At 48.9% G+C, this 13531-nt stretch overlaps 1 protein-coding gene across 5 annotated transcripts in view; it reads right to left on the bottom strand.

Annotated features, from left to right (window-relative positions):
* CEP295 (centrosomal protein 295) overlaps positions 1-13531 on the bottom strand; it is a 144174-nt gene that overhangs the window by 91270 nt on the left and 39373 nt on the right. For all 5 annotated transcript variants that reach the window (XM_063951432.1, XM_063951436.1, XM_063951434.1 and 2 more), the window contains exons 6-7: positions 8348-8464; positions 7916-8056 (exon numbers count right to left, since the gene is read on the bottom strand). In XM_063951432.1, the coding sequence (XP_063807502.1) occupies positions 7916-8056; positions 8348-8464 (258 nt within the window). The remainder of the gene's footprint in view (positions 1-7915; positions 8057-8347; positions 8465-13531) is intronic.

The raw sequence follows: 13531 nt of genomic DNA, 5'->3' as shown, positions 1-13531 counted from the left end.
CACTGCTGACAGTGCTATCACATGATTCTCCGCCCAGCGAAGAATCCTTGCCACTTCCATCATTGCCCTCCTGCTTCATGTGCCGCCCTGTCTGTTTACGTGGGCGACTGCCGTGATGTTGTCCGACTGGATCAACACCGGCTGACCCTGAAGCAGAGGTCTTGCCTGACTTAGGGCATTGTAAATGGCCCTTAGTTCCAGGATATTTATGTGAAGTGACGTTTCCATGCTTGACCACAAGCCCTGGAAATTTCTTCCCTGTGTGACTGCTCCCCAGCCTCTCAGGCTGGCATCCGTGGTCACCAGGACCCAATCCTGAATGCCGAATCTGCGGCCCTCTAGGAGATGAGCACTCTGTAACCACCACAGGAGAGACACCCTTGTCCTTGGAGACAGGGTTATCCGCTGATGCATTTGAAGATGCGATCCGGACCATTTGTCCAGCAGATCCCACTGAAAAGTTCTTGCGTGGAGTCTGCCGAATGGAATCGCTTCGTAAGAAGCCACCATCTTTCCCAGGACCCTTGTGCATTGATGTACTGACACTTGGCCTGGTCTTAGGAGGTTCCTGACTAGGTCGGATAACTCCTTGGCTTTCTCCTCCGGGAGAAACACCTTTTTCTGTACTGTGTCCAGAATCATCCCTAGGAACAGCAGACGTGTCGTCGGAATCAGCTGCGATTTTGGAATATTTAGAATCCATCCGTGCTGTCGTAGTACTACTTGAGATAGTGCTACTCCGACCTCTAACTGTTCTCTGGACCTTGCCCTTATCAGGAGATCGTCCAAGTAAGGGATAATTAAGACGCCTTTTCTTCGAAGAAGAATCATCATTTCGGCCATTACCTTGGTAAAGACCCGGGGTGCCGTGGACAATCCAAACGGCAGCGTCTGAAACTGATAGTGACAGTTCTGTACCACAAACCTGAGGTACCCTTGGTGAGAAGGGCAAATTGGGACATGGAGGTAAGCATCTTTGATGTCCAGAGACACCATATAGTCCCCTTCTTCCAGGTTCGCTATCACTGCTCTGAGTGACTCCATCTTGAACTTGAACCTTTTTATGTAAGTGTTCAAGGATTTCAGATTTAAAATGGGTCTCACCGAGCCGTCCGGCTTCGGTACCACAAACAGCGTGGAATAATACCCCTTTCCCTGCTGTAGGAGGGGTACCTTGATTATCACCTGCTGGGAATACAGCTTGTGAATGGCTTCCAATACCGCCTCCCTGTCGGGGGGAGACGTTGGTAAAGCAGACTTCAGGAACCGGCGAGGGGGAGACGTCTCGAATTCCAATTTGTAACCCTGAGATACTACCTGCAGGATCCAGGGGTCCACTTGCGAGTGTGCCCACTGCGCGCTGAAATTCTTGAGACGGGCCCCCACCGTGCCTGAGTCCGCTTGTAAGGCCCCAGCGTCATGCTGAGGACTTGGCAGAAGCGGGGGAGGGCTTCTGTTCGTGGGAAGAGGCTGTTTGCTGCAGTCTTTTTGCCCTTCCTCTGCCCCGGGGCAGATATGAGTGGCCTTTTGCCCGCTTGCCCTTATGGGGACGAAAGGACTGAGCCTGAAAAGACGGTATCTTTTTCTGCTGCGAGGTGACTTGGGGTAAAAAGGTGGATTTTCCAGCCGTTGCCGTGGCCACCAGGTCCGATAGACCGACCCCAAATAACTCCTCCCCTTTATACGGCAATACTTCCATATGCCGTTTGGAATCCGCATCCCCTGACCACTGTCGCGTCCATAATCCTCTTCTGGCAGAAATGGACATCACACTTACTCTTGATGCCAGAGTGCAAATATCCCTCTGTGCATCTCGCATATATAGAAATGCATCCTTTAAATGCTCTATAGTCAATAATATATTGTCCCTGTCCAGGGTATCAATATTTTCAGTCAGGGAATCCGACCAAGCCACCCCAGCACTGCACATCCAGGCTGAGGCGATTGCTGGTCGCAGTATAATACCAGTATGTGTGTATATACTTTTAAGGATATTTTCCAGCTTCCTATCAGCTGGTTCCTTGAGGGCGGCCGTATCAGGGGACGGTAACGCCACTTGTTTTGATAAGCGTGTGAGCGCCTTATCTACGCTAGGGGGTGTTTCCCAACGCGCCCTAACCTCTGGCGGGAAAGGGTATAATGCCAATAATTTTTTAGAAATTAGCAGTTTTTTATCGGGGGAAACCCACGCTTCATCACACACCTCATTTAATTCATCTGATTCAGGAAAAACTACGGGAAGTTTTTTCAAACCCCACATAATACCCTTTTTTGTGGTACTTGTAGTATCAGAAATGTTCAAAACCTCCTTCATTGCCGTGATCATGTAACGTGTGGCCCTACTGGAAAATACGTTTGTTTCCTCACCGTCGACACTGGAGTCAGTGTCCGTGTCAGTGTCTGTATCGACCTGAGGTAACGGGCGTTTTATAGCCCCTGACGGTGTTTGAGACGCCTGTACAGGTATTAACTGATTTGCCGGCTGTCTCATGTCGTCAACAGTCTTTTGTAAAGTGCCGACACTATCACGTAATTCTTTCCATAAGACCATCCAGTCAGGTGTCGACTCCCTAGGGGGTGACATCACTAACACAGGCAATTGCTCCGCCTCCACACCATTTTCCTCCTCATACATGTCGACACAGCGTACCGACACACAGCACACACACAGGGAATGCTCTGATAGAGGACAGGACCCCACTAGCCCTTTGGGGAGACAGAGGGAGAGTTTGCCAGCACACACCAGAGCGCTATATATATACAGGGATAACCTTATATAAGTGTTTTTCCCTAATATAGCTGCTGTATATATTAATATGCCAATTTAGTGCCCCCCCTCTCTTGTTTTACCCTGTTTCTGTTGTGCAGGACTGCAGGGGAGAGTCAGGGAGCCTTCCTCCAACGGAGCTGTGAGGAAAAAATGGCGCTTGTGTGCTGAGGAGATAGGCTCCGCCCCTTTTTCGGCGGCCTTTCTCCCGCTTTTTTGTGGAAAACTGGCAGGGGTTAAATACATCCATATAGCCCAGGAGCTATACGTGATGTATTTTTAGCCATTTAAGGTATTTTCATTGCGTCCCAGGGCGCCCCCCCCCAGCGCCCTGCACCCTCAGTGACCGGAGTGTGAAGTGTGCTGAGAGCAATGGCGCACAGCTGCGGTGCTGTGCGCTACCTTATTGAAGACAGGACGTCTTCTGCCGCCGATTTTCCGGACCTCTTCACTCTTCTGGCTCTGTAAGGGGGCCGGCGGCGCGGCTCCGGGACCCATCCATGGCTGGGCCTGTGATCGTCCCTCTGGAGCTAATGTCCAGTAGCCTAAGAAGCCCAATCCACTCTGCACGCAGGTGAGTTCGCTTCTTCTCCCCTTAGTCCCTCGATGCAGTGAGCCTGTTGCCAGCAGGTCTCACTGAAAATAAAAAAAACTATTTAAACTTTTACTCTAAGCAGCTCAGGAGAGCCACCTAGATTGCACCCTTCTCGTTCGGGCACAAAATCTTAACTGAGGCTTGGAGGAGGGTCATAGGGGGAGGAGCCAGTGCACACCAGCTAGTCCTAAAGCTTTTACTTTGTGCCCAGTCTCCTGCGGAGCCGCTGTTCCCCATGGTCCTTTCGGAGTCCCCAGCATCCACTAGGACGTTAGAGAAACATAGATACTGCTATTGAATCTGGCTTTGTTTACTCGTACAAATCTCTCCCGTAAAAAGAAACAAAAAACGGTTTATGGACGGCCTGGGAGAGTAATGCCTGTGAGCATTTAGGTTTGTTGGAGTCTTTCATAATTTCCTTACAGCTTGTCTATATTACACACATACAAATATAAGAGAACATTCTAACACAAGCCCACAAAGGGGAACAAACTCCCAACCAGATGATCTATTCCTCTAGGCAGACTTATCACACTGACGGGGAAATTCACTTCTACAAAATGGGGGTCATTCAGAGTTGATCGCTCGCTAGCAGTTTTTAGCAGCCGTGCAAACGCATAGTCGCCACCCACGGGGGAGTGTATTTTCGCTTTGCAGGAGTACGAACGCCTGTGCAGCGGAGCGGCTGCAAACACATTTTGTGCAAAACAAGACCAGCCCTGTAGTTACTTATCCTGTGCGATGATTGCTGCGACGAGTGACACGGTAATGACGTCCGATACCCGCCCAGCCACGCCTGCGTTTTTCCAAACACTCCCAGAAACGGTCAGTTGACACCCAGAAACTCCCTCTTCATATCAATATCCTTGCCAGTGCAACTGAAAGCGTCGCTAGAACCTGTGCAAAACCACGATGCTCGTTGTACCCGCACGTCGCGTGTGTGCATTGCATACGCAGATTTGCCGTTTTTTCAACTGATCGCTGCGCTGCGAAAAAATGGCAGCTAGCGATCAACTCGGAATGACCCCTAGCGTGCGGTCCTGGAACGGCACATCGCGTCCACTGGCATCGGAAGTTTTACCTCGCACCCCATATCGATGCAGTAAATGGCTGATGTATGCACAATGGCACATCACATTGACATGAATAGGCCTATAAAAGAATCCTTGTAACGCGAGTATACTTCCTTGGAGCATAAGATACTCACATGAAAGGAGCATTTGCCCATCAATTCTGTTAACATGACATTTGAGTGCGATCCATTTATTTTGTAGCTGGAAAAATAAGATTTAACTCACCGGTAAATCTATTTCTCGTAGTCCGTAGTGGATGCTAAGACTCCGTAAGGACCATGGGGAATAGCGGCTCCGCAGGAGACTGGGCACAACTAAAGAAAACTTTAGGACTACCTGGTGTGCACTGGCTCCTCTCTCTATGACCCTCCTCCAGACCTCAGTTAGGATACTGTGCCCGGAAGAGCTGACACAATAAGGAAGGATTTTGAATCCCGGGTAAGACTCATACCAGCCACACCAATCACACCGTATAACTCGTGATACTATACCCAGTTAACAGTATGAACAATAACTGAGCCTCTCAACAGATGGCTCAACAATAACTATATACAAGTATTGCAGACAATCCGCACTTGGGATGGGCGCCCAGCATCCACTACGGACTACGAGAAATAGGATTTACCGGTGAGTAAAATCTTATTTTCTCTGACGTCCTAGTGGATGCTGGGACTCCGTAAAGACCATGGGGATTATACCAAAGCTCCCAAACGGGCGGGAGTGCGCGGATGACTCTGCAGCACCGAATGGGCAAACTCTAGGTCCTCCTCAGCCAGGGTGTCAAACTTGTAGAATTTAGCAAATGTGTGTGACCCCGACCAAGTAGCTGCTCGGCAAAGTTGTAGAGCAGAGACCCCTCGGGCAGCCGCCCAAGAAGAGCCCACTTTCCTCGTGGAATGGGATTTCACTGATTTAGGATGCGGCAGTCCAGCCGCAGAATGTGCAAGCTGAATCGTACTACAGATCCAGCGAGCAATAGTCTGCTTTGAAGCAGGAGCACCCAGCTTGTTGGGTGCATACAGGATAAACAACGAGTCAGTTTTCCTGACACTAGCTGTCCTGGAAACATAAATTCTCAGGGCCCTGACTACATCCAACAACTTGGAAGCCTCCAAGTCTTCAGTAGCCGCAGGCACCACAATAGGTTGGTTCAAATGAAAAGCTGATACCACCTTAGGGAGAAACTGGGGACGAGTCCTCAATTCTGCCCTATCCATATGAAAAATCAGATAAGGGCTTTTACATGACAAAGCCGCCAATTCTGACACACGCCTGGCCGAAGCCAAGGCCAACAGCATGACCACTTTCCACGTGAAATATTTTAATTCCACGGTTTTAAGTGGCTCAAACCAGTGTGACTTTAGGAAATCCAACACCACGTTGAGATCCCAAGGTGCCACTGGAGGCACAAAAGGGGGCTGAATATGCAGCACTCCCTTAACAAAAGTCTGAACTTCAGGTAGTGAAGCCAGTTCTCTCTGGAAGAAAATCGATAGAGCCGAAATCTGGACCTTAATGGAACCCAATTTTAGGCCCATAGTCACCCCTGACTGTAGGAAGTGCAGAAAACGGCCCAGCTGAAATTCCTCCGTTGGGGCCTTCCTGGCCTCACACCACGCAACATATTTTCGCCAAATGCGGTGATAATAGTTTGCGGTCACTTCTTTCCTAGCTTCAGCGTAGGAATGACTTCCTCCGGAATGCCCTTTTCCTTCAGGATCCGGTGTTCAACCGCCATGCCGTCAAACGCAGCCGCGGTAAGTCTTGGAACAGACAGGGCCCCTGCTGCAGCAGGTCCTGTCTGAGCGGCAGAGGCCATGGGTCCTCTGAGATCATTTCTTGAAGTTCCGGGTACCAAGCTCTTCTTGGCCAATCCGGAACAATGAGTATAGTTCTTACTCCTCTTCTCCTAATTATCCTCAGTACCTTGGGTATGAGAGGAAGAGGAGGGAACACATAAACCGACCGGTACACCCACGGTGTCACTAGAGCATCCACAGCTATCGCCTGAGGGTCTCTTGACCTGGCGCAATATCTTTCTAGCTTTTTGTTTAGGCGGGACGCCATCATGTCCACCTGTGGCCTTTCCCAACGGTTTACAATCAGTTGGAAGACTTCTGGATGAAGTCCCCACTCTCCCGGGTGGAGGTCGTGCCTGCTGAGGAAGTCTGCTTCCCAGTTGTCCACTCCCGGAATGAACACTGCTGACAGTGCTAACACGTGATTTTCCGCCTATCGGAGAATCCTTGTGGCTTCTGCCATCGCCGTCCTGCTTCTTGTGCCGCCCTGTCGGTTTACATGGGCGACTGCCGTGATGTTGTCTGACTGGATCAGTACCGGCTGGTTTTGAAGCAGGGGTTTTGCCTGACTTAGGGCATTGTAAATGGCCCTCAGTTCCAGAATATTTATGTGTAGGGAAGTCTCCTGACTTGACCATAGTCCTTGGAAGTTTCTTCCCTGTGTGACTGCCCCCCAGCCTCGAAGGCTGGCATCCGTGGTCACCAGGACCCAGTCCTGTATGCCGAATCTGCGGCCCTCTTGAAGATGAGCACTTTGCAGCCACCACAGCAGAGGGAAAATGGCGCCAGTGTGCTGAGGGAGATAGCCCCGCCCCTTTTTCGGCAGACTTCTCCCGCTTTTTCCTATGTATATCTGGCAGGGGTATTTTACACATATATAGTCTCTATGACTATATTATGTGTTTTTTTTGCCAGCCAAGGTACTTAATATTGCAGCCCAGGGCACCCCCCCCCCCCCCAGCGCCCTGCACCCATCAGTGACCGGAGTGTGAGGTGTGCATGGGAAGCAATGGCGCACAGCTGCAGTGCTGTGCGCTACCTTGTTTGAAGACCTAAGTCTTCTGCCGACGATTTCCAGGACTCTTCTTGCTTCTGGCTCTGTAAGGGGGACGGCGGCGCGGCTCCGGGAACGGACGATCGAGGTCGGGCCGTGTGTTCGATCCCTCTGGAGCGAATGGTGTCCAGTAGCCTTAGAAGCCCAAGCTAGCTGCAAGCAGGTAGGTTCGCTTCTCTCCCCTTAGTCCCTCGTAGCAGTGAGTCTGTTGCCAGCAGATCTCACTGTAAATAAAAAACCTAAAATAAACTTTCTTTTTCTAGGAGCTCAGGAGAGCCCCTAGTGTGCATCCAGCTCAGCCGGGCACAAAATTCTAACTGAGGTCTGGAGGAGGGTCATAGAGGGAGGAGCCAGTGCACACCAGGTAGTCCTAAAGCTTTCTTTAGTTGTGCCCAGTCTCCTGCGGAGCCGCTATTCCCCATGGTCCTTACGGAGTCCCAGCATCCACTTAGGACGTCAGATAAAATGCTGTTTAACATATACTATAATGACTAGTGTAGAGGCTGAAACCAAATTATAGATAAAAAAATAAACTTTACGTAACTTCTATAATCTCCGAAACAAAACAGCGGAGTAAAGTGCAATAATATGCGAGATATGCACCACCTATATTACAACATAACCTACTTGCGTTAACTGAACCATCTTCAAAGCATGAGACCCACGGAGGTTTGCCTTCTCCATTTGTTCCAGCCTCTCTCGTTCCTCTTCCTTCTGAAGAGCGTCCAAACGTTTCCCTTCCTCGACTGCGGCAGCCCTGGCATCGAGCTGGTGATGGGTAAAGGAAAGAAGTGACAATGGCTTGGAATGCTTACTGCTGGTCTACAGTCACATGCACAGTGCCAAATCAGTATCCTAAAGGAACATACATATTTCTACATGACATTTACTGATAAGAAGCAGCCACTGAACATGCATTTAAATAATTTCTCCTGAACCTTCTAAAAGGTGGTACAGCAATGTACTAATGTATATGCCAGGCTTGTTGTACAATAATTTACAGTTATTACTACACCTTGGCAAGTTCACAAGATGAACAATGTGTCTGCAATATTTCACCTGCTCAGTGTCCATCTCTCGATCCACGTAGGCTTCGGGTAAGTGGTAGTGAGATGCAGAGAAGCTGTCTACATTGCAGATCTTCACCAATGGGAGTCTCTTCACAACCTCAAGGTTCTGACATCAAGGGAAAGAAAGAGACCAACAGTCTAATGTAGGTTTAGAGGTGGCAAACAGTACCCCACTAGCAGTCCAACATTTCACATTCAATTAACATGTGTTCTACAAAAATTGTGCCCAGATGAGGTCCTAGCTCATCAGATCTGTAACAGTGTTGTCTTATTTATTTCCAGCCCCCAAAAGTAGGATTTTGGTACTTACCAGGTAAATCCTTTTCTTTGAATCCATAGGGGGCACTGGAGTACTCTTGAGATATGGACGGCGTAGCAGAAACAAAGGCACTGAATATTTAAATTTAGAACTCTCCACCCCTCCATATCCCAGAGTACCTCAGTGTACGACCTCAGTGTTTTTTACAGAGCGAACAAGACTATAGAGAGGTTGACAATGGAGAATTCCTATCACATAACGGACAACAACAAAGTTGACCCATAACGTTACTGTCAACTAAACAGTTGACACCATAACCGATAGACCTTTATAATTTGAACCAATCGGTGAAAATTTCTTACCATAAGCTCCTCTGAGCTTAATACAACCCTGGTAAAAATAAGAATTTACTTACCGATAATTCTATTTCTCGGAGTCCGTAGTGGATGCTGGGGTTCCTGAAAGGACCATGGGGAATAGCGGCTCCGCAGGAGACAGGGCACAAAAAGTAAAGCTTTCCGATCAGGTGGTGTGCACTGGCTCCTCCCCCTATGACCCTCCTCCAGACTCCAGTTAGGTACTGTGCCCGGACGAGCGTACACAATAAGGGAGGAATTTTGAATCCCGGGTAAGACTCATACCAGCCACACCAATCACACTGTACAACCTGTGATCTGAACCCAGTTAACAGTATGATAACAGCGGAGCCTCTGAAAAGATGGCTCACAACAACAATAACCCGATTTAGTTAGCAATAACTATGTACAAGTATTGCAGATAATCCGCACTTGGGATGGGCGCCCAGCATCCACTACGGACTCCGAGAAATAGAATTATCGGTAAGTAAATTCTTATTTTCTCTATCGTCCTTGTGGATGCTGGGGTTCCTGAAAGGACCATGGGGATTATACCAAAGCTCCCAAACGGGCGGGAGAGTGCGGATGACTCTGCAGCACCGAATGAGAGAACTCCAGGTCCTCTTTTGCCAGGGTATCAAATTTGTAGAATTTTACAAACGTTTTCTTCCCCGACCACGTAGCTGCTCGGCAAAGTTGTAATGCCGAGACCCCTCGGGCAGCCGCCCAAGATGAGCCCACCTTCCTTGTGGAATGGGCCTTAACAGATTTAGACTGTGGCAGGCCTGCCACAGAATGTGCAAGTTGAATTGTGCTACCAATCCCACGAGCAATCGACTGCTTAGAAGCAGAAACACCCAGCATTGTTGGGTGCATACAGGATAAACAGCAAGTCAGATTTCCTGACTCCAGCCAACCTGGAAACTATATTTTCAGGGCCCTGATAACATCCAGCAACTTGGAGTCCTCCAAGTCCCTAGTAGCCGCAGGTACCACAATAAGCTGGTTCAGGTGAAACGCTGACACCACCTTAAGGAGAAACTGGGGACGAGTCCGCAGCTTTGCTCTGTCCGAATGGACAATCAGATATGGCTTTGTGAGATAAAGCCGCCAATTCTGACACTCGCCTGGCCGAGGCCAGGACCAACAGCATGGTCATTTTCCATGTGAGATATATCAAATCCACAGATTTGAGTTGTTTAAACCAATGTGATTTTTTAGGAATCCCAAAACTACGTTGAGATCGCCCAGTGCCACTGGAGACATCAAAGGGGCTGTATATGCAGTACTCCCTTAACAACTTCTGGACTTCAGGAACTGAAGCCAATTTCTTTCTGGAAGAAAATCAACAGGCCGAAATTTGAACCTTAATGGACCCAATTTGAGACCCATAGACACTCCTGTTTGCAGGAAATGTAGAAATTAACCTAGTTGAAATTCTTCCGTGGAGCCTTCCTGGACTCACACCCTGGCACATATTTTCACCTAAGTGGTGATAATGTTGTGCGGTCACCTCCTTCCTGGCTCTGACCAGGGTAGGGATGACCTCTTCCGGAATGCCTCTTTCCCTTAGGATCCGGCGTTCACCCGCCTTGGCGTCAACGCAGCTGCGGTAAGTCCCGGAACAGACACGGTTCTTGCCGAATCAAGACCCTTCTTAGTATCTCTTGAAGTTCCGGGAACCAAGTCCTTCTTGGCCAAACCGGAGCCACGAGTATAGTTCTTACTCCTCTCCTTCCTATCATTTTCAATACATTGGGTATGAAAAGCAGAGGATGGAACACATACACCGACTGGTACACCGACGGTGTTACCAGAGCGTCCCAGCTATTGCCTGAGTGTCTCTTGACCTGGCGCTTCAGGTGGGACGCCATCATAACCACCTTTGGTCTTTCCCAACGGTTTACAATCATGTGGAAACTTCCAGATTAAGTTTCCACTTTTCCGGGTGGAATTCATTTATGCTGAGGAAATCTTCCCAGTTGCCCACTCCCGGAATGAACACTGCTGACAGTGTTATCACATGATTTTCCGCCCAGCGAAGAATCCTTGCTGTCATTGCCCTCCTGCTTCTTGTGTCGCCCCGTCTGATAACGTGGGCGACCGCCATGATGATGTCCTACTGGATCAGCACCGGTTGACTTTGAAGCAGGAGTCTTCCTAGGCTCAGAGCATTGTAAATTGCCCTTAGCTCCAGTATATTCATGTGGAGAGAAGTCTCCAGACTTGACCACACTTCCTTGGAAATTTTTTCCCTGTGTGACTACTCCCCAGCCTCTCAGGCTGGTATCCGTGGTCCCCAGAACACAGTCCTGAATGCTGAGTGTGCTGCCCTCTAAAAGATGAGCACTCTGCAGCCCCCACAGAAGAGACACCCTTGTCCTTGGAGACAGGATTATCCGCTGATGCATCTGAAAATGCGATCCGGACCATTCGTCCAGCAAATCCCCTGAGATCTGCCGAATGGAATCGCTTCGTAAGAAGCCACCATTTTTCCCAGGACTCCTGTGCATTGATGCACTGATACTTGGCCTGGTTTTAGGAGGTTTCTGACTAGGTCGAATAACTCCTTGGCTTTTTCCTCCCGGAGGAACACCTTTTTCTGGACTATGCCCAGAATCATTCCTAGGAACAGCAGACGTATCGTCGGAAAACAGCTGCGATTCTTGGAATATTTAGAATCCAGTCGTGCTGTCGTAGAACTACTTTAGATAGTGCTCTTCCGACCTCCAACTGTTCTCTGGAACTTGCCCTTTTCAGGATATCGTCCAAGTAAGGGATAATTTAGATGCCTTTTTTCTTTGAAGAAACATCTTTTCGGCCATTACCTTGGTAAAAGGCCCGGGGTGCCGTGGATAATTCAAACGGCATCGTCTGAAACTGATATTGACAGTTCTGTACCACGAACCAGAGGTACCCTTGTTGAGAAGGGCAAATTTGAAACTGGAGGTAATCCTTGATGTCCAGGGACACCATATAGTCCCCTTTTTTCCGGTTCGCTATCACTGCTCTGAGTGACTCCATCTCGATTTGAACCTTTTATGTAAGTGTTCAAAGATTTCAGTTTAGACTATGTCTCACCAAGCCGTCTGGCTTCAGTACCACAATATAGTGTGGAAAAATAATACCCTTTTCCTTGTTGTAGGAGGGGTACTTTGATTATCACCTGCTGGATATACAGCTTGTGAATTGTTTCCAATGCTGCCTCCCTGTCGGAGGGAGCCGTTGGTAAAGCAGACTTCAGAAACCTGCGAGGAGAAGATGTCTCGACTCTCCAATCTGTACCCCTGGGATAATACTTGTACTATCTAGGGGTCAACCTGCGAGTGATCCCACTGCGCGCTGAGACTCTTGAGACTACCCCCCCACCTTGAGTCCGCTTGCATGGCCCCAGCGTCATGCTGAGGACTTGGCAGACGCGGTGGAGGGCTTCTTTTCCTGGGAAGGGGCTGCCTGCTGCAGTCTACTTCCCTTACCTCTATGTCTGGGCAGATATGACTGGCCTTTTGCCTGCATGCCCTCATGGGAAAGGAAGGATTGAGGCTGAAAAGACGGTGTCTTTTTCAGCTGAGATGTAACTTGGGGTAAAAAGGTTGGATTTCCCAGCTGTTGCCGTGGTCCCCAGGTCCGATGGACCGACCCCAACTAACTCCTTCCCTTTATACGGCAATACTTCCATGTGCCGTATGGGATCTGTATCACCTGACCACTGTCGTGTCCATGACATCTTCTGGGTGATATGGACAACGTACTTATCTTGATGCCAGAGAGCAAATATCCCTCTGTGCATCTCACGTACATATATATAGAATGCATCCTATTAAATGCTCTATATGAATAAAATATTTTCAGTCAGGGAATCCGACCAAGCCAACCCAGCACTGCATCTCCAGGCTGATGGCGATCGCTGGTCGCAGTATAACCACCGTATGTGTGTATATACTTTTTAGGATATCTTTCCAGCTTCCTATCAGCTGGCTCCTTGAGGGCGGCCGTATCTGGAGACGGTAACGCCACTTGATAAGTGTGTGAGCGCCTTATCACCCTAAGGGGTGTTTCCCAACGCGCCCTAATTTCTGGCGGGAAAGGGTATAACGCCAATATTTGCTATCGGGGTAACCCCACGCATCATCACACACTTCATTTTATTTTATCTGATTCAGGAAAAACTACAGGTAGTTTTTTCACTCCCACATAATACCCTTTTTTGTGGTACTTGTAGTATCAGAAATATGCAACACCTCCTTCATTGCCCTTAACGTGTGGCCCTAATGAGAAATACGTTTGTTTATTCACCGTCGACACTGGATTCAGTGTCCGTGTCTGTGTCTGTGTCGACCGACTGAGGTAAATGGGCGTTTTTAACGCCCCTGACGGTGTTTCTGAGACGCCTGGACCGGTACTAATAGTTTGTCGGCCGTCTCACGTCGTCAACCGACCTTGCAGCGTGTTGACATTCTCACGTAATTCCCTAAATAAGCCATCCATTCCGGTGTCGACTCCCTAGAGAGTGACATCACCATTACAGGCAATTTCTCCGCCTCCTCACCAACATCGT

Source organism: Pseudophryne corroboree, chromosome 2, assembly GCF_028390025.1.
Source record: "Pseudophryne corroboree isolate aPseCor3 chromosome 2, aPseCor3.hap2, whole genome shotgun sequence".
Lineage (NCBI taxonomy): Eukaryota > Metazoa > Chordata > Amphibia > Anura > Myobatrachidae > Pseudophryne > Pseudophryne corroboree.
Note: the sequence above shows the minus strand (reverse complement) of the source record. Positions and strands in the feature narration are given on the sequence as shown.